The 19,405-nt window shown below is 43.1% G+C and overlaps 2 protein-coding genes across 4 annotated transcripts; both read right to left on the reverse strand.

The window, feature by feature from the left end:
- Positions 1-225: 225 nt before the first annotated feature.
- itga2b (integrin, alpha 2b) lies at positions 226-8,713 on the reverse strand. The gene is made up of 31 exons (XM_047572527.1): positions 8,460-8,713; positions 8,230-8,360; positions 8,032-8,132; positions 7,762-7,927; positions 7,634-7,683; positions 7,338-7,383; positions 7,060-7,191; positions 6,764-6,808; positions 6,588-6,631; positions 6,413-6,478; positions 6,284-6,336; positions 6,128-6,200; positions 5,711-5,846; positions 5,230-5,415; positions 5,104-5,149; positions 4,891-4,992; positions 4,529-4,584; positions 4,292-4,443; positions 4,091-4,204; positions 3,797-3,864; positions 3,487-3,622; positions 3,315-3,407; positions 2,756-2,835; positions 2,435-2,515; positions 2,251-2,356; positions 1,886-2,041; positions 1,698-1,784; positions 1,482-1,601; positions 1,304-1,405; positions 1,069-1,191; positions 226-494 (listed from the first exon to the last, which is right to left on the reverse strand). The coding sequence occupies exons 1-31, from the start codon at positions 8,711-8,713 to the stop codon at positions 405-407; spliced, it is 3,195 nt and encodes a 1,064-aa protein (XP_047428483.1). The 3' UTR covers positions 226-404.
- A 426-nt stretch (positions 8,714-9,139) lies between these two features.
- Positions 9,140-12,942, reverse strand: LOC124998002 (aquaporin-1). Of its 3 annotated transcripts, XM_047572109.1 has the most exons (7): positions 12,809-12,910; positions 12,525-12,611; positions 11,829-12,019; positions 11,184-11,655; positions 10,948-11,106; positions 10,791-10,871; positions 9,140-10,710 (listed from the first exon to the last, which is right to left on the reverse strand). In XM_047572109.1, the coding sequence occupies exons 4-7, from the start codon at positions 11,640-11,642 to the stop codon at positions 10,546-10,548; spliced, it is 864 nt and encodes a 287-aa protein (XP_047428065.1). In that variant the 5' UTR covers positions 11,643-11,655; positions 11,829-12,019; positions 12,525-12,611; positions 12,809-12,910; the 3' UTR covers positions 9,140-10,545. The 3 variants fall into 3 exon arrangements, with proteins under 3 accessions (XP_047428065.1, XP_047428064.1, XP_047428066.1); XM_047572108.1 differs by having other exon boundaries at positions 12,525-12,942; XM_047572110.1 differs by lacking the exons at positions 11,829-12,019; positions 12,525-12,611; positions 12,809-12,910 and having other exon boundaries at positions 9,141-10,710; positions 11,184-11,399; positions 11,482-11,588.
- Positions 12,943-19,405: the final 6,463 nt, after the last annotated feature.

Consider the following 19,405-nt stretch of genomic DNA (forward strand, 5'->3'; position numbering starts at 1 on the left):
TTTATGATATGTTGTGAGGACTTATTGTTAGATCCTCACTCTGGAACAGATCCAGTATTTAGACCTGACTCTTTTATGCGACCTCACAAACCCACAGGTACAAATGTGTGTGTCTGTGTTGATAGGATCAGTGTGAGCCCCGTCTGTCAGCTCATTTAATTTCCTCTCTTTTTTTCTTTTTGTTTGCTCTCATTTGATTCTTGTCACACATGGCAGGAGTCATTGTTTGCAGACGGTGAGGCAGTTTTTTTTATTCAAAGTGAAACTCATAAGCTAGTTGCGGTGCAGACATTTATGAAAATGTTTCAAAAGGCTGAGAAACTTATTCAGATTGAGCAATTCAAACGGTAACATTAAGGCATCCCTCCTCTCTGTCTGTCCAGCATTCATCATGTGACTGTCATTCAGTCATGTGACTCCTCAGCCACCCGCTGCTCTTCATTGACATCATCATCGTCATCAGTTGGGGGCCGGGTTCGCCTGAAGAAACCCAGCTATAGAGAGACAAAGAGAGGGGGAGGGATTTCAGTGATCAGTGGCTCTTTAAACACTGAACTGAGATCAGTCTCTGGCCCGTGTTGTGGACAGAAACATTGAATTAGGAGAATTTTCAGTGGGATTCGATGTGAGCTGATTCAAAACTTTCAGATCCTTAACCTTAAGATCTATCACACCCCAAAACTCAAAAACTTAGAATATATCTTCTGTCAGTTATATAAAGAATATTAGTCGCATGAAAACCAACATCAGGTTCAGTCCGTCTCTGTCAAACAGCAATCTGAACTTAAGACTAATATTACAGCAGAATCATTAAATCCCCACAGACTGCCCTGAGGGAAGTGCGTTCCTCAGGTCTTTTATGGCAAACTCAGGACAGAGGAGAGTTTATCCTTTACTCAATTAACCCTAACCCCCTTAAGCCTAACCTGGTGTTTTGGGACAACCACACCAAACTCCATTCAGAAAACTGCCAGTTTAAAACTCCCCACCATTAACCTGCCTGTCTGTAAACTGATCTCATGTGGAATCTCATGACACTAGTGACTGACACAGTTCATTTACTGATACCTTCCAGAAGATGAAACAGAGCAGACAGAGGAGAAGGAGTCCAGAGATGATCGACAGGATGATGTAGCCAAAAGGAATGTCTTTTTCTGCATCGGGAGGACGCCATGACACGCTGAGCTGAGTCTGCACACAAACACACACACACACACACACACACACACACACACACACACACACACTGTAAAACCTTATTAAAATCATCTCTGTGGTTGAGCTGGTTCATTTGTGCTCGTACCTGTGTGTGTCCGCTGGGCAGCAGCAGAGGTTGGACCTTTGACGATGTGTTGAGGACGTCATATGAAGCAGATGAAACAAACTCATAGTTCAGGTAGGGAGTCTACAGGAAGACATCATCGTCATTATATCATCACCTGTATGTGTGAGCGAGTGTGTACCTGTTGGTCTGTGTGTACCTGTATCAGAGTGTGTGTCCACAGACGCGCAGATATCCTGATGACGGCGCTGAAGCCCCGCCCCAACGCCACAACATCACACACAAACCTGATGCAGCCCACCTCACTGCTGCTGCAGTTCTACACACATCGGGCATAAATAATTGATTAGTGAAACCCTCATGTACCACACACACACCGTACAGTTGTAGTGTTCTGAACATAAAGAGTCTTTACCATGTGAACAGTTTGTCTGGGTGAGTTTGTCTCCTCCTGATGGGTCAACCGAGAAACTGCAGGAACATCGGAGGAGTTACCAACCAGCTGCGGGGACAGATTAGAAGGACAGACACGTCAGAGATATACAGGTCAGACAGAGAGACAGAGTTGAGATGAGAAAGACATCTTTGAAAGAGGTTTCAGACCTGGAATGGGTCTATCTGTGATGCGTTCAGGGCCCAGCAGGTCAGCGATTCTTCTGAGGCGTTGGAGAAGATGTATAGCAGAAAGTGATGTTTCCAGCGGGAGGGGAAGTCCACTGTCAACCTGGCGTTGACCACACTTGGCCCTTGATTCCTCAGCTAAACAACAGCGCCATCAACATCATCAGTGTCTTCTGTATTATTAATATATTTGGATATAACATGGCAGTGTGTGATTGTATCTGATGGTCTTTGACCGGCTACTGGGCAACAGTGACAGTCACACACGGGGTCCAAACAAAGTTTTCCTTAACTTAAAGGATCTGATGATAAATTCACAAGGAACTTCAGATGTAATTGTTTCTCACCTCATAAACATGTTCCACTAGTGGGCCCACTTCTTCTAAACTCCCAGGATGCTCTGCAGGCTGCCAGTCAGGGAGAGGCAGAACAATGTCCTGAGGGGAGGAGCCTCTGCAGACAAAGAGATCGCATTTGCTTTTAGTGTGCTTTTAATCGCCTCTAATGTAGAAGTGATGTGCTTATTTTCACCCTCTGATCTCCAGTGTCGCCTCTGCTTTGACCTGGACCTTCACCGTCACCTTGTCACTGCTGGCGTTCACCGAGTTCTTACTGAGACAACAGAAGGATGGTCGGACAGACGGACATCAGCGAATCTTGCAATAAACTCAAGCATGATTCCAGTCAAACAACACACAGCTCCAACAAAGTTCTCATTTCAAAGGCATGAAAGACTACAGTGTCAACATCACAAACGCAGGGTTTGCTATTGTTGGAAGCCACTACGACACCAAACAGCTCCATGTATATCTCAGCAATGATGGCATTTTTGACAATAAGCACAGTTTCTACCTCCTGATTCTGAGGCTGAAGGTGATGTGACTCTCCACCTCCTCCAGGTGACCGACACTGAACAGGAGCGTTGTCTGAAGCTGCAGACAGAAAGAGAAACGGAGACACAGAGACAGACAGGTCATACATTATATCACATGGCATAGCATCACTTAGCATCCAAATCCATACTGACCATATTAACTAATACAGAACATCTGTGAATGGCTAGTGTTCAAAGCTACAGGAAAGTCGTCATGACAAACACCAGTCAGTTTCCCAGAATACCTTTCAAACATTCAGTCATTCAGTCATTACCTTCATTTCTGCCAGCATCAGAGGTTCAACCAATCTGCTGAACCCCACTCTGACCTGAGCAACTTTGGGATCCATATAGTTACTATGGTGACGAATTTCAACCATTTTTACTCGCCCTAGCAACAGCTGCTGAGGCTAATGGGTATTATGATATTTAGAGCCAGAAGCTGTAGGCTTCCCAGAAATGAAAAGTAAAAAAAACTGTATGACGGTCACATGATTCAGGAGAGTCCCTACGGTGACGATGGGCAAAAGCACTCACTGTGTGTCCTCGTCTCATGGGGTTACCCAGGTCACAGATAACAACGACGGTCTGGTTTTCCTTCCTCTGAATACACACCAGCCTGCTGACACCCTGCACACAAACAGCAGTCAGTAAATAAGAATATAGATGTTGTGTGTGTGTGCATGTAAACATTGAGTGTGTGTGTTACCTGACTGCTCTGGAAGTGTGTGTGTTCAGGGATCTGGACCACCAGTTCGGTTTCGTACGCCCCCTCACCGTCATTCACTGCGGACACTGACAGCAACACTGACTGATCCTCACCGACCAGCACGCTGTCAGACACACTAACACATACACACATGTTATTCTATTATTCTGGGGACCCACACTGACAGTCAGAAATTATGAAACCAGTCTGCAGGAGCTCTCTGGGGCTTTAAAATAATGGCAACTGAAGCGAGGCGTGATCGCGTTGCATGTTATGTAAAATGCATTGAAGGTGAAGGTTATTGACTCACGGCTCGGCGCTCAGCTTCAAGTCAGGGACACAGATGTTGTCCTCCCCGCAGTCCAGAATGATCCTGGTCTACATACAGAGTTTGGTTAGCTTCATGTGCCTCTTGTTTTACTCTTTGACCAGTTTGAGATATACACGTCAAGAATAAAGACATGAGGAAGACAATATGCGTTTCAAGTGGATCCTTCAATTGTCAGGTCTGAATTTGGGTTTAAGTTAGAACCAGGTTGAAGTTCAGACATGTGGGAATTGGTAAATTAAAGATTAGAAGCACAGATGTGTGTCTTAAACTTACTTGTGCAACAGTGTGTGTCTGTCCATGCAGCAAAGCATGCTGGGTAGTGTTGAGGAGGCTTATATTAACACTGATGAAGATAGGACTCAGCTTATCCCGAACCTCCTCTGCAGACTGCACACAACGACACACAAACATGTCTTAGTTCAACCGTTGTTCCCCTTCATGTTTTCCCCGTCACGTGTCTGCCATGCTGCTCACCCTCAGGTAGGCGGTGTGATTGACACAGGCCACGCCCACCTCCCTCTGTACCACCAGTGTCGTCGCCTCTTGCGGCAGATTGGTCGACAGCAGCAGTGTCCGTCGCGCCATTGGCTGCTTCATCTTGTCCAGCTGTAGCTCAACCCCGAGTTCTAGTTCAGCCAACCAGCCGACAAGAAAAATTAGGGAACTAACAATAAGTCAACTATAAACTTCTTCTTCACCTGAGGGCCCTACCTGTCTCCTGGGGAATTCTGAAACCGGACACGTGGACACACATCTGAATAATAAAACTGAGGGAAAAGAACAAAAGTCACTAAGTCCGACATTCACAACTTTATTAAATAATTTGTTGTAATTTTTATAACTAAGCTAACGACATTCACCAATACACATCCAACTCAACAACCTCTTACACACTCTGGAAAACACTTCCTTTAAACTTATTAAGAACCTTAACACAAGTCCCTGAAAACTGTTCCCAAAACACACACATAGTGTTCACTCAAAGGATAGAAAAAGAACCTTCTGTGTTTATGAGCTAATCTAAAAGGATAAGGAAGTTGAACTCATGTATGTACGATGTGAAATTTAAGCACCAGGAAACAGGTGTGTTTCCTTGACGACACTGTTTTACATCTGGATTCAGGAAGTCTGGCAGCAGAGTCAGAGAGACTGTGGACCGGATCACGGCCTGCGACCTGAAAACACAAAGTCAACATGCTAATCAACTCAAACGTGACAGTAGAATAGTAGAAGTGCCTCGACATCTGACAGACGATCAGATTTCTTTAGACTTCATTATTTCGCACCTGTAGACGAAAGCTCGGTCTATAGCCCACGCTCCAACAATCAGATCTATGAACACATACCAGGTGACAGTAATCACTGATTGTTCCTTCAATGGCCTGCATTAACGAGTGACCCCCCCAACTTACCTGGGTATCCGTTCTCGTCAATGTCAACACCTGACCTCAAAGTAAAACCAAATGCTGCTCTGCTGTTGGGCAATGGGCTGTTGATCACCTGGGAAGGCGTGGCAGATAGGCCATTCGGGTTACCCAGGTAGATGAACACCTGGCCTCGTCCATTCTCCCCAGACCAGGGGGCGCCAACAGCCACATCTGTGGAGAGAAAGGTTCATCCTTATATGCTCCTGAGAGTCATCGGCAGCGATTTTAGCTAATGCTATGTTAGCTAATCCGTGCAGCCGCACGGAAAGGGAGAAGTTTTTGTTTAAGGACACTTGAACACGACACCCTGTTGCAAGTGCTGCATTCAACGTTAGCTGTTAGCACTGAATTATCTTCAGACAGCTTTCTTAATGCTAACTGTTGCTATTTCACAAGACAAGCTAATAACATGTCAGCCATTTAGCAACACCGTGTTCCCTAACATTTGAAGGCTGTTCATGGTTACCTTGGTAACCGTCCATGTCCAGATCACCCAGCACAGCGATGGCCGAACCAAAGCGGCCATAGAGGGAGGGGCCAAGAAGTGATTGGTCGGGCTGTGAGGAGAAGGATGCGTGTCTTTTCTGCAGGTACAGGACCACCTGGACAAATGACAAAACACGACCAACATTAAACAGATGGACAGTAGAAAAACATCCTCAGTTCCTTCAGCAAGTGCCTATACAGACGTAGTACCAACACACGGGGAGACTGAAATTTACCCCCCAGAACTGAGGTTCACTGTAGGTGTATCAATAACCACATGTTCAAGAACAGACTTGTACAGACAGGTCTAAAGTCTAACACAAATGTTATAGAAACAGATTCGACTTTGTATTTGATTCATCAGGAAAAAAAAAAAACACAGCAGGGGTGTTCAGACCTGTCCTCTCTCCTGCAGCTGCTCCTTCACTCTGTCCATGAAAAGAGGGGCCCCAACCAGGACGTCCTCCAAACTACACACAGACACATGTTTTACTTATGAACCAGAAACAATGAATCATTCTCATGTCAGACAACAATCTTCTTTTGTTCCCACCCATCACTGTTGACGTCGGCCACGGCCACACTGTGTCCAAAGTAAGACGCCACCTACAGGAGACAGATTCAGAGGGTTCGTCCAAACCAGTAACGGCGTTTTCACAAGAGCTAAGGTTTGAATTTTCACCTGAGTCCCAAAGAATGTGTGGTAAACTCTCAGCGATCCAATGCTTCTGCCGCTGTAGATCTTCACCTGTTAACGCACACGAACGGTTCAGCAGAGTAAAAACCTCATAATATGTATATATGTAATATATACTTTCAAATTAAATAAAGAGTCACATGTGAACCAATAAACTTACTGTTCCTGCTGTGTTTCTATCATTTGGGACACCAACAAGGAAATCTGGAACAGATAATTAATAAAGTATTATATTATATTATATTATATTATATTATATTATATTATATTATATTATATTATATTATATTATATTATATTATATTATATTATATTATATTATATTATATTATAAACCTGGTGTGGAATCTCCAGTCAGCAGACCACTGGCCACAGAGTAACCTGACACACACACACAACTACATTTAGTTTTTGTCAGATTTTGTCAGAAATGATCAATACCAACAACAAAGCTGCACCTTTAGAGTGATAGCATCTGCTTACTAATAGAAGTGTGATGAATGAATGCGTGTCTGTGTTAGTGTTGGCCCAAACAACACATGGTGAGTGTGTGATTCTGAGACAAAAGCTCTAGTAAGCTCCAACACAGGTTGGCACAGGTCAGGATAAAAGCCTTCCTCTGCTTTACTCACCATGGTAAACGTCGTAACCGTTGTAATTACCGTAAATCTCATCCGACTGGCTGGTCCCTGCTACATACTGGATGGGAGTGTGGCCCTGCTCATTGTTGATGATGTCACTTATGCCCACTGTTATGACCTGACCTGAAATCAGAGGTGATGTTAGCAGATTTTTGCTGGAGCTCAATTGACTTTTAATGGAACAGATCAAATTTCAGCCACCACTCGCTATTAATTTCAGCTTCATACTAGTGTAGCTACAGTCAGTGACCAACAGGTGTCTTCCTCACCCTGGAAAAAGAAGCTTCCTGGAGCTCCTAGCACAAACCGACCTTCCTACAATACACAGAAACATGAAGCTTTAGTTAATGTTACAATTATCGGCCTGTGCGTCCAAAAAACTAGGGCAACTGGACTTGTTTGATTTTGTTTGATGCCTAAGTAGTGTCTTCAGTTCTTAGTTCCTAGACATCTGCGGGAGGTGTCCATCACATAACTGGGCTAAAGACCACTTGGATGAGAGGTGAAACGTGTTCGTTGTTTTGAATATCAGGCTCGAACACAGGTGTGACCCCGCCCACCTCACCTTGGTGATGTCAGCGCTGAAGCCAACCTCACAGTAGCGCTGGTCGTTTCCTAGACAACGAGAGAGAGCGAGAGATATGGCTCTGCAACAGGAAATAGGGCTAGTGACGCTGCATGTGACCGTCTTACTGTTCCTCATGAGTTTGTAGTCATTGTCCATCAAGACTCCTCTGCAGGGGGAGAAGTAGGTGGAGTTTCCTGTCTTGTGGTCCAATAGGAGACAGTTCCCCACAGGTGTTTTCCCTGACTCCGCCCCTCCTCTCTGAACGTTCCAATGGAAGAGCGGTGCACATGCCTGACAGATAGACGTGTTACAGATGGGACTCCACTTATTAACACTTGTTAATGTAGTTGCTGTATGGAGTGGCGCTGCCTGTAGAGGGCACGCAGGGAGCTCACCAGTAAGTGTGTGTTGTTGACTGATCGAACTGACGCACCAAACCACTGTTTACTCTTAAAGGTGTGAATTAACAGACCTGAGTTGATGTAGTTCTCATCACCTGCAACAGGTGCAACACACACAACCTTTAACTTTCTGACCCCACAAACGATACAAGGTTTTCTTTAACCTCTCTTTTCTTTAATCAGTAAATTTACCTTTAAGGTCAAACTCAACGATGTTACAGTCCCCGCCTCCAGGTGACCAGGGGCAGAGGAACACGCCGCCTCCCTCCATCACTCCAGATTGGCTGGTGTTGGCTTTGGGAGCTCCAATGACAACATAGGACCTGCAGAGCGTCCATATCAAAAAGAACATATCAAACCAGTGAGGAACCGGACACCTAAGTCATCTGTGGTCAGCTTCCGAGTCATTTTGTTTCACTTACTTGTCGATGACCTGAAAGTCGACAGAGAATCCAAAGAGGCTTCCTGTCGGCCCGCTGAACATCACAGCCTCCTCCAGCAGGTTAAGACACACACACAAATTCACACACAGCACTGCACACACACGCCTGAACATACACATCACACCTGTCTGTTTTCTTTCTGTTTGTCTCACTGAGTTACTGACTGACTGACTGACTGACTGACTGCGAGAAGACTGAAGTAAGTGTGTTTCATCCTTATTCCTCCAGTTCATAAACCCTCCTCCAACTCTGTGTGTGTGTGTGTGTGTGTGTGTGTGCATTTGACAGTTGATTGTTGGCCAATCAAGTCAGTCTGACCACACTGAGCCGCTGTTTCCTGGTGATAGGAACTAAAAATAAAGGCCTGTTTTATTTTGTACTTGTCTTTGTGTTTGGGCTGCATTCAGGAACATCCTGAGGAGCATTTGAATTCACCACAAGCGTTTTTTTTTAATTGTTCAGTTAAATGTTAATAATGTACTTGTTCGTATGTTCGCAAAGTTTGTGTTCTCAAAAACCTCATCACATTATATATCACTGGACCAAGTTTGCGCAATAAAGTGTGATAATAGCTAATAGTTGACACAGTGTTAGTGTTATTTTGTATAGAATCCAGTAAAATTTTCAAACAGATGAAGACATGTCCCAAATTGTACAGAATAATGAGAGTGTTCAATCTTTTTCTTTGTCAAGGTTAAGATTCAAGTTTAATGAGATTGTTCCGCAAACAACGGAAAGCATACACTCGTTCCAATAACTGACAAATCTCCTCAGTCTTTAAAGACTCTCTAAACTAGACATGAGAGCAGTCCATCAAACACATGACAGCTGTAAATAGTCAACGTTGTAGTTCATTTAGAGGTTCATCATCAAAGTTTTATTCTAACTGACTTCAGTACTTTTACACTCATCGCTTTTCTCATGATAAACACTGTTTGTATGAAACCAAGCCCAGCATTAAAAGGTCCAGTCCATCTTGCACCTCTCTGTTGCGATTAGCGTCTTCTCTGTGTCCACTCTGGCTATGTGTCAGGACATGCTAAAATAGCAGCTATCAAGCATCATGCAGGGTGTTACATACAGTCGTAGATAAGTGAAGGAGGAAACATCTGGGCTGCAGTGAGGTGTTGCAAGATAGGGAGAGTGCTTCCTCTGTGACAGCGTGACTCACTTTGACTTTCCAAAGTAAAGAAATAAAACTCAACAAATACGCGGAGAGGCGACAATTTTAATTAAACTGCCGTCCTCCTGCTTGTTTTAACAATTTATGTGTTCTTTTGTAGTGGATTTCACCGTAACTCTTGCTCCAACCCTAGGGTTAGGCTTAGGGTTAGGGTTATAGATATCGTCAGACTGACACTTTCTGGAAGGTAAGCAGTAATAAATAAAGTAACAGCACTTGTTCTTGGTTCTCTAATGCAATTAACATATTTTAACATAACAGACATTTCACTGAAACATAAACTGAAGTTAAATGTTCTGAAATAAACATTTTAGTTATGTCAGAACAGAAGAGATACAGTAAAGATTTTGATAATCCAGACCCCTCCCTTAATAAATTGTAGTAATATGGAATCATAACCTGGAACGAAGTTCCCACTAACAAAATATTTTGAGGCAGAAAGTCGGTCTGGATTCTGTCCTCTGGCAAAGATCTGCCAAGCCATTCAAATAGTTTGGGAGGGCATTAAGCGGTGATGGTCAGAAGAGTAACAGTGACACTGTGGTACTCATTGTCTGAGAGATGTTGTGTTGGATTAGTTTACGAGTAAATGGCTGTCATCAGAAAGGAGTTCAGAGTCAGCGGACACTGTTTTAAAAGATACTAGCAGCGAAATAACTTCAAGGGATGAATATTTCACAGTGATTAAGGAATTTGTCAAGAATGTCATGTTCAGTGTCATTTATTCTGTTTCTCTGGACTCTTGATTGGTTGCAGGACTAATTGTTCACAGAGGTAGCTTTAGTTGACACATGCCTCATAATGAATTCCCAATGGGGTCTTACCCGAGTCACATTCTGTCTGACTCAGAATTGATTCTGCTACGCCAGGCTAATGGAGTCCTTAATTTGGGTGTGACAGCGACACCTGCTGCTGCTTTTCTGTCAGCACATATAGCTGTGTTAGTTCAGCCAACCAGTCTCTGGGACGATGCCAGCGCGGCCGTAGTAACAAGTCGTTCATGAAAGTGGCAAGACACGCCCCCAGACCAGGCCCTGCCCAGAACACCTGCAGGAAAACCAGCAAATCACAGCTCAGTCTAAAGGCGACTTTGTGTGTGTGTGAGTTTGTGAGTGTGTGTGTCTAACCCAGTGGTTGCTGAAGTTGTGTGTGATAGCAGCCGGACCAAAGGACCGGGCCGGATTCATCCCACAGCCTGTCACATTCACCTGAATGACAACACACAGGTATGTGGTCAGTACTGTGTAAGATTACATATGTATATGAAAAAAAAAAGGTACTTACAGCCACCATGTGACCTAGACTGACGGCCAGGCCGACCAACAGAGGAGACACTACAGCCGGCAGGGGAATGTCAATGGTCGCCAGGACAACCAGAACCAGCTGGAAGGTCACTAACGTTTCCAAGGCAACTGCCTGGTGAAGCTGGACACCTGAGGACACCTAGACAGGAACAACAACAAAAACTGCTCTGTTTGGTCATGAGGATTCTCAGGTGGAGTGTTTAGAGCAGAACTCACCTGGTTAAGAGCTGGTGTCAAGTCTCCAATCAGTCCCAGCAGCACGGCTGCAGAAGCCATGCCCCCTAACAGCTGGCTAAATATAATTAGCGCTGCCTTCCACAAACGGAGCCTCAGGCTGAGGACCATTGCTAGGGTAACTGCCGGGTTCAGATGAGCTCCTCCGCCCACACAAACAATTGACATGGCAACAGACAGACCAAAGACCAGTGCCACCTGCAGGGGACACAAAAATGAAACAGGTGCAAGTCCAGACTGGTGCACACCTGCAGACAGGTGGCTCTGGTTGGGAGCAGACCTCAGATTTAGTCCTGGTCTTCCAGTGATAGGCAGCACCAAGACAGCTGATAGGCTAGTGGACAGGAAGAGGACTGTGCCTATGAATTCCAGCAGGAAGAGATGAGCGCTGGTAACAACGTCTCTCAGGACAAGACACAGGCCACGAGGGATGATCATCATCGCTATCAGCAATCTGCAGCACATCGGAAACACCTAAAGCTTTAAGGCTGGCAACCGGTAATTAATTCAGTCAGTTACGTCTCATGACTTCACCGTACTGATCTGCTGTATCAAATCATATAGTGGCTAGGAGTAGCTGGATATGAAACACCAGGACACGGTCTACAACCAAAAAGCATGACATACCTGTAAGTCCCAGGGAGGCCACTCAGATCACAGGTGTACTGGCCAGGTTAAAGATAAACCAGTGTCCAAGTCAGTCCTCCTCAGTCTTTTATAAAGATGAGATGACGTACAGGTGGGTGGTCTTCGCACACTGACGCTCTGTATGAGGAGTTGAAGTCGGCACACCTTTTCTCTCCTACACTCATCTTCGTCTTTGGCAGACACCCGATACATGATTTAGAAAACAAATTATGGTAAGTATAGTCCGAACATGTTAAGGAACAGTCAAATAATATGAAAGCAAAATGTGAGTAAATAAGGATCAATAATGCTCTATTCAATATCCAATAAACATTTTTTGTTCACTATTGAGCGGCATATGTTTGAAATGGATGGGAGGCTGTAAAGTATCAATAGTAACTCAAAGCTTTGTTTGTTCATGCAAAGGAGCTTTCCTACATTATACATGGTTTGTATTTATTTTCTCAATCAAGCAGCGTATTTTCACTGAAGTATGTAAGTACAGGTGTGTGTTAGCCTTCAGTCTGGTGGTACAGAGAAGCTTCACGCAGGTCAGTAACATTCACCGTCCTTCACGCTGCAATCTGAGAGCTGTGTAACACATTCAGCTCTCTGATTGGCTGACACCTCGCTGCTCTGACATTTAAGGGCGAAAAATAACAGCAGCGAAAAGTGACAAAAATCTCAGGAAGTCACCTCAATCCCTTCGTTTATCCCTCCATTAGCGTGTTCTCACGTTTCTGGGCTGCACAGGGATTTCTTCTTTTGCACGTCCTGAGCGACCTTCAGGCAGAAATCTAGAGTCACATAATACTGAAGGAAGCGGGACCATGGACAAGCTGTTATAGGATTCCCCTGTTTGCCAGTATTCATTCTCTGCTGTACTTCTTGGTTGAACGTGTCCTCGTAAAAAAAACAAAAACAAAAAAAAAAAAACAGACCGAAAACCAGGTAGCCACTCATGACCCCTCAGAACAAACCTTTCATTTGTCCTCTGTGTTGCTGAGTTTGGATCTTACAGCACAGCACATGGACATTCATGTACGTCGAAGTGGTTCGTCTTTCAGCAGTGTGTAACACTATATGCATGTATGCTATGCCCACTGTCACAGTCATTATCTCTGTCACTGGAAACACAGTGCAGCCACTGTAGACATGACCTTGGGTTTGTTCAACAGTACAATCGAACCAGAGACGCCAACAGATTCCTGTCAGTGAGTGTTGGTGTGTCTATGAACACACACACACACACACACACACACACACACACACACGTTTGTACGGCTATCTTTGTGAGGACATTCATAGACATAATGCATTCTCGAGCCCCTTACCCTAACCCTAATCATTTCCACTACTTTGGTTGCCTAACCCTAAGCTAACAGCCTAAGTAAGTAAGGACCAGGCAAAATGTCCTCACTTAGCACGAATGGCCTCACTCCAGTGGCGTAAATCTCAAACTGGAGTATCTGTTGCTATTTTTAAATACATCCTCACTTGCCAGTTCATTCAGTACTCTAGTGAAAACAAATGCATACTGATATAACAGTCCTGCACTAGCTCCTTGGCTGATATAATGTTCGGTTTATGTAGAAAACAACATAATAAACTGGTGAAACTGGTTTGAATTGAATACAAATGTTTTTATTTTGTTAAATATCCTATCCAGAGACTAAAATAGGGTGGTCAAAACAATAGAAACGCTTGTTGGTACAACACGATATCACTGAAAACTTATGCTGAATACATAAATTTTACATAACAGTACATGACTGTTATGGTAAAATGGATTTGTTTTGGTTAGTATACCTAATGAACTGGCAAGAGAGTGCATATATGTTACCACAACACAGCTCCCTGCGCTCAAGGGAGAAATGTGAAGATGGAGCAGATGGATCAGGGGTTCTTAGAAAGAGTGAGGAATTATTTAGTGGATGGTTCAATTCTATTCAAAGTAAATTTAATGTACTTCTAACATAAGTTGAAGCCCTATTGTTCACATTTAACCTGAGACAATTATGACCCAGACTAAGAATTCCTTCGTACAAAGTGTCTGCACCAAATCTTAAAATACAGGTCTATCGAGAGTGTATAAATAGCCCATGTTTTATGAATAAATGTATGATTTACCCTTAATAAACGTGGGAAGGGGAGCGAGAGTGAATTCTTTGAAATTTTACAACATTCATCTCCTGTTTTATATAAGACATAAAAACATAAAAGGTATAATGAGCCGGGACGCTGATAAAATGTCAGACGCATGGGAAACAGACAGTCTTGCAGGCCCTGCGGTCATTCGAATGACATTTTCTGGCTGCCGTCCTGCCTGCAACTTGATGTCGAAGTGAAGACCCACAGATAGCACAGGGTTTTTTTGTCTTTCAACAACAAGGTCTGCCTTGCTGCCTGCTCCTCTCCATCAGAGTCATTTTCACCACGTTGTCTTCCTGATCTGATGCATCTTCCTTCAAATTCCTATCAACCTTGTCAACAATATGTAATGCTCGAGAGATCTTTCCTGTACTTACAGGTAAAACAAACATAGAGCTGACTTGCATACCCACTGCTGCTCTGTTTTCATTAAAGTTTTTCATTAAATAAAAGCGATATTTCTGAAATTTCAATAAATTACAATTGTGCTTTGTACGTGTTTCCACTGAAAGGTGTTTTGTAAAGGAGCTGTAACTCATCAGTAAGTAGTAATCATCTCGCGATATCCCTTAATTCTCTTAAACTCTCGTCATGCAAGACTTCACTTTGATGACCTTCTGCATTTTGACACTGGTGACGGGGGAAATGCGGGAAAAAAAGTGTTTCCATTATACTTTTGCGATAAACTTTTATATTGACACGTCTGAAGAACCACCTCATGAGAGCATAAAAATGTCGATGTGCCTAAATATTTAAGAGGTTTTTGAAATGTAGGTATATCCATTTGTTTTATTGCGATATTTATGTTTTGCGCATTTATAGGGGTACTGGAAACTCACACTCCACTCATATCGAAAATACTGGGATTTTCAGACTTGGGTCAACCCGCCTTTGGTGTGCTTTCACTTTGCCAGCAGTCTGATCTCCTGCTATGAGAGCTGCAATCCTCTTTTTTTCCTCCCTCTCATACGCCATCGCATTGACAACGTCATCATTACGCATTTAAGTGCGCCAAATCTCCTCTTCTCCACAGATGCAGAGCAGCTGGCGGATCTCAGTCTTGCCAGTGCGCTGCCATGATCGATAAAAAAGTGTACCATATCGCTTTACAAGCTGTATACCAACACAGCCATGTGTGCAGTTCACTTTCATGGACACTAATTCACCTTGCCATGTCATGTCAATTAAAGATCATGCAACAACACATTTGATTTGTTTGACTGAAAAAACTGACAAAAAATTTCTGCCTTTCAGAGATCGTTCTTTTTAGGAATAGACCAAACTTTTCTTTCAAACCCTGGAGCTTCTACAATGACACAGTGTGACAGGCCGTCGAGTGACAAAATCAGAATGTGACAGGCATGAACATCAACATCATCATGAAAATTAGTGGGTCGGCACGGCATTCCTGTTCATGTTGAAGCCGAGCCAAGGCAATGACATGCCGGGTCATTTGGCCCAGGTTTTTCGTAGGATGTGAAAGGGGCTTCAGCAAGTTAGAATGAAATGAAACCTAAAACAGGAGCTATCAACACCCCTAAACTAAATGTTTCTATGGCAATAGTCTCAATGCATAGGTGAATATTACAGGTATTAAACAACAAAAATCAAATTCACAGATTTAATCACAGATTAAAATGCTTTTATAACTAGATGCAAACTGTGAGACTGTCAGCAACCTGATTTTCCCACACAGAGTGGGACACAAATGATTTTCTGTAATCGCTTGTCCTCTGGGGCGTGGGGGGGAGCTGGAGCCTATCCCAGCTGTCATTGGACGAGAGGCGGGGAATACCCTGGACAGGTCGTCAGTCTGTCACAGGACTACCATGGTATGAATGAACCTTTAAATAGTTGGCTCGATTATCAGGTGACACCAGAACACTGGACCAGTGGATGAAGCCGGGAGGCGGGTCAGAGGAGGAGTCAGGAGGTTGCACCAGTCTATTTACATCGTCAGGTGAGAGGTTAACCACACACAGACAAAACAGGCAAACAAGCACAACACATCAGGTTTAAACACTCTGATAATTTAAAAAGTAATTAGAGTTATCTTAATAATTTTATTTTGGCTGTTATTTCAACTGTTCACCAAAAAATACAGAAGTTAAAATTAATGTAATGTGCATGGTGGTAAAGTGAGATTCGTATATTGAATTTGAGGATATCACATGAATCACAGGAAAGGTGCAGGAATAACAATTCTATTTTAATCACTAGACCAAAGGTATTTGGACATTTGACTCATTCATGTATGTGGGTTCAAGAGTTCAGGAAGTCATTGACGCCAGAGGATTTTGGAGAGAGTATTAAAAATGTACCCATTGTTTGTTTTATTAATTTGTTTAATTACACTGAGCTCATAGAAACACATGTAAATTATTATAGTTCCTCCACCTTTCTTCCACTTTGCATGTGAATACTCAAATTAAAGTTGAGAGTATGGACTTAGCATTCATTATAACGTGTCAGTATCCAGACATATGAAATGTAACTGTTTAGCAACACTTCACTGATGTGTCCTGCTCATTTGCTTCCCTCTGCCCTGGGAAAAACTAGTTTCCAGGATCTTCTCAGTCGTGGAATGAGCTGCAGTTTGTTGTCTTCCACTCACTCCACATTTTTCATGCTTCTTTTCCTTCTTTTCTGCATCCCTCACCATATTGTCTCCTTCACTTTGTTCCGTCCCACTTTATTCATTTGATCCCCTTTTCTTCCCTGCGTCCTCTAACATGTAAGTTGCTGTAGTGCAGATTGTGTCCAACAGAGGGCAGTAGAAACACTTTACCAACATTCAAACAACACTCCTCCCTCGGACCCCCTCCGCCTTCTTTCTCCTGTTAATCTGAGGGGACGGGAGGAGGAGAGGAGCCATCCATCTTGCCTCTTGATCAATAGTCAATCAGGCCCACAGTCTAAACCATTACTGTGTTACTGCACATGTGTTGTGTTGATAAAGGTTGGCAAATTGATTCTTTTTTTAGACTCTATTTCGTGTGTTTGTGACAGAAAACCAAGCACAGAGCAGACTGTGGACTAACAGGGTTCTGTGCATCATTCTGTGGTCCATGAATTGGTCCTGTGGTCCCTAAATCAGCTATGGGGTCCCTGAATCATTTCTAGGGTCCCTCGATTGGTTCTGGGGTCACTGAATCAGTTACCTGGTCCATGAAAAATTTCTAGGATCCCTAAATCACCTCTATGGTCCCAAGTAGTTATTGAGGAGCTTCTCTGTCTCTTGGACACTGGATGGCCTTGAATATGACTGATTTCTGAAATGTAGAGTTCATTAAGTGGCACTGGGGTCCCTTATTTCAGCTATGGGGTTTCTGAATATTTTCCAGGCTCTCTTAAGGGGTTTTGGGGTTCCTGAATTGGTTCTGGATTCCCTGATATTTACTGAGGACCCTCTCTGACTCATGGAACCTGGATGACCTTGAAGATCAGAGTTATTTCACTGAAGTGTGGCACTGCTCCTTGATACTGTAAATATTCAACACTGATGTTTAGTTTCACACTCCATCCCTCGAACACAGTGTGTGTGCATGTGTGTTTTGTGTATTCAGGCCTATAAATAGACTGTTTGTGGAGCAAAGGGACGCAGTTACTGGATGTAACTCTGGTATTCTTGGTGCATGTTTGTTTATTTTTCATTTCACATGATCTTTGGTTGTGAATATTTCACTATTCAAGGTGCTGTTTGCAGTCCATATATTTTGTGTTGCGGCCGTTTTTATTGTCGTCTTTGGATTGAGACATGATGAGACAGATTCAGACATTATTCTTAAATGTGACTTTTTATTTTATTCATCTCATACCTGGATATTTTCTGATGAGAGGCCACTAGACGTACTACTCGTCCCTATAACCCAGTACCTCAATCATCACCTCATGAGCTGACAGAAATGACCGACTCACAGCTCTTGATTAGCTCCAACATCAGTTCACATTAGCATTCGCGTAGTGTGGGGACAGACAAGACTCCAGATTTGTGTAAGAGGAAGACGATGGGAGCTCTAATCTGTGGACTGGATTCATTGTGGAGGTTTCAGATGTCAGCTTACATTAATCTGACAGTAACGCAACGATTCATGATTTAACCATGAAACATGACAAGTACAGAAAAACGCAGCAGAGAGAGAGAGAGCATCGCAATTCAGAACGTAGCCAGGGTCTTTTGTGTTTTCATGTGTGTGTGTGTGTGTGTGTGTGTGTGTGTGGGTATTCCCTGCAGCTGAAAGACAATCAGGGCAACGAGACTCAGTGTAGCAGAACCAGCAGATACAACCTGGCTGTGTGTGTGTGTGTCCTCTGTGCAGATGTAGGTTAATTTAAATCAGTTAAGTTCGGAAACAGGAACACACACACTCTTAAGTACCAGTTCGACCCAGTCAGCAGGTGAGACCTTAGTGTACGATGTAGTCCAGTTTACCCAGAATGCACTGCAGCATGAACGGTAATGTAGGTCGACAGCCACAGGATAAGCACTACACAGTGATGCTGTGTAATGTGATGTTTGAAGTTTCTATTATCGAGGAGGAAAATGCATCTTTGTGACGCCAGCTGGAGGGTGTGTCTGTGTGTGATTGTGTTCTGAATAGGGACGGGTACCATGACGGCACCGGTGGCGACACAACACAACCGGTATTAACCAGACTGAAAAGCACTGCAGATTTCGGTCTGCTTAATTTCTGTGCAACCGATTTCTGTGCATACCCCCATGTATGTAGCTGATGCCACTTTTTCACCTGTATGGGTGGAAGTTAACCTTCAAAATGCCTAAGGTGAGACAGTCAAAAGAGAATCGACAAACTGCAACAAGCACTCGGAGGTGATATTGTGCAAGAGAGGTAACACCTCGAATTCGATTGAACATCTGACAACACATAGTATTTTTTTCAAAGCCAAGAAATATACAGAGAAATGGGCGTGTCATCAGCAAAGAGCGATGCTGCGTGTCACCAGAAAAGTCTTGCATGGTCATCTTTTTGCAGAAAAACTGCTGAAAGTTGGTGTTTTTCAAACACTTAAAATTGAAAGTTGAATCTTGTGATTTTTTTTTTCTATGTTCTTTGTGTTCCTTATTGCTACTGGTTTTGATACACTGCTGTTTTTATAATAATAATTTTGACAGTTTGTTGTGAATTTTATTTTATATTGGTTAATTTATTTCTTAGCATTAGTTGTATTTATATTATTACAAATTAATATTCTATTCAACTCGCACTTCACAAAATGTCTTAAAAATAAAAAGGCACTGTGTTTTGGACTAAGTTTATATGATTTCCTTTCTTTAAGCACCAGTTCTTTAAACACCGCCACATTTCAAAAGTACTGGCTTGGCACAGGTATTGGATAAAACTTTAATCATTGCTGGTTTTCCTGGGCACAACACTCTCAAAAAAATCTATTGATAAAATAAATTA

Source organism: Mugil cephalus, chromosome 20 (genome assembly GCF_022458985.1).
Source record: "Mugil cephalus isolate CIBA_MC_2020 chromosome 20, CIBA_Mcephalus_1.1, whole genome shotgun sequence".
Taxonomy (NCBI): Eukaryota; Metazoa; Chordata; class Actinopteri; order Mugiliformes; family Mugilidae; genus Mugil; species Mugil cephalus.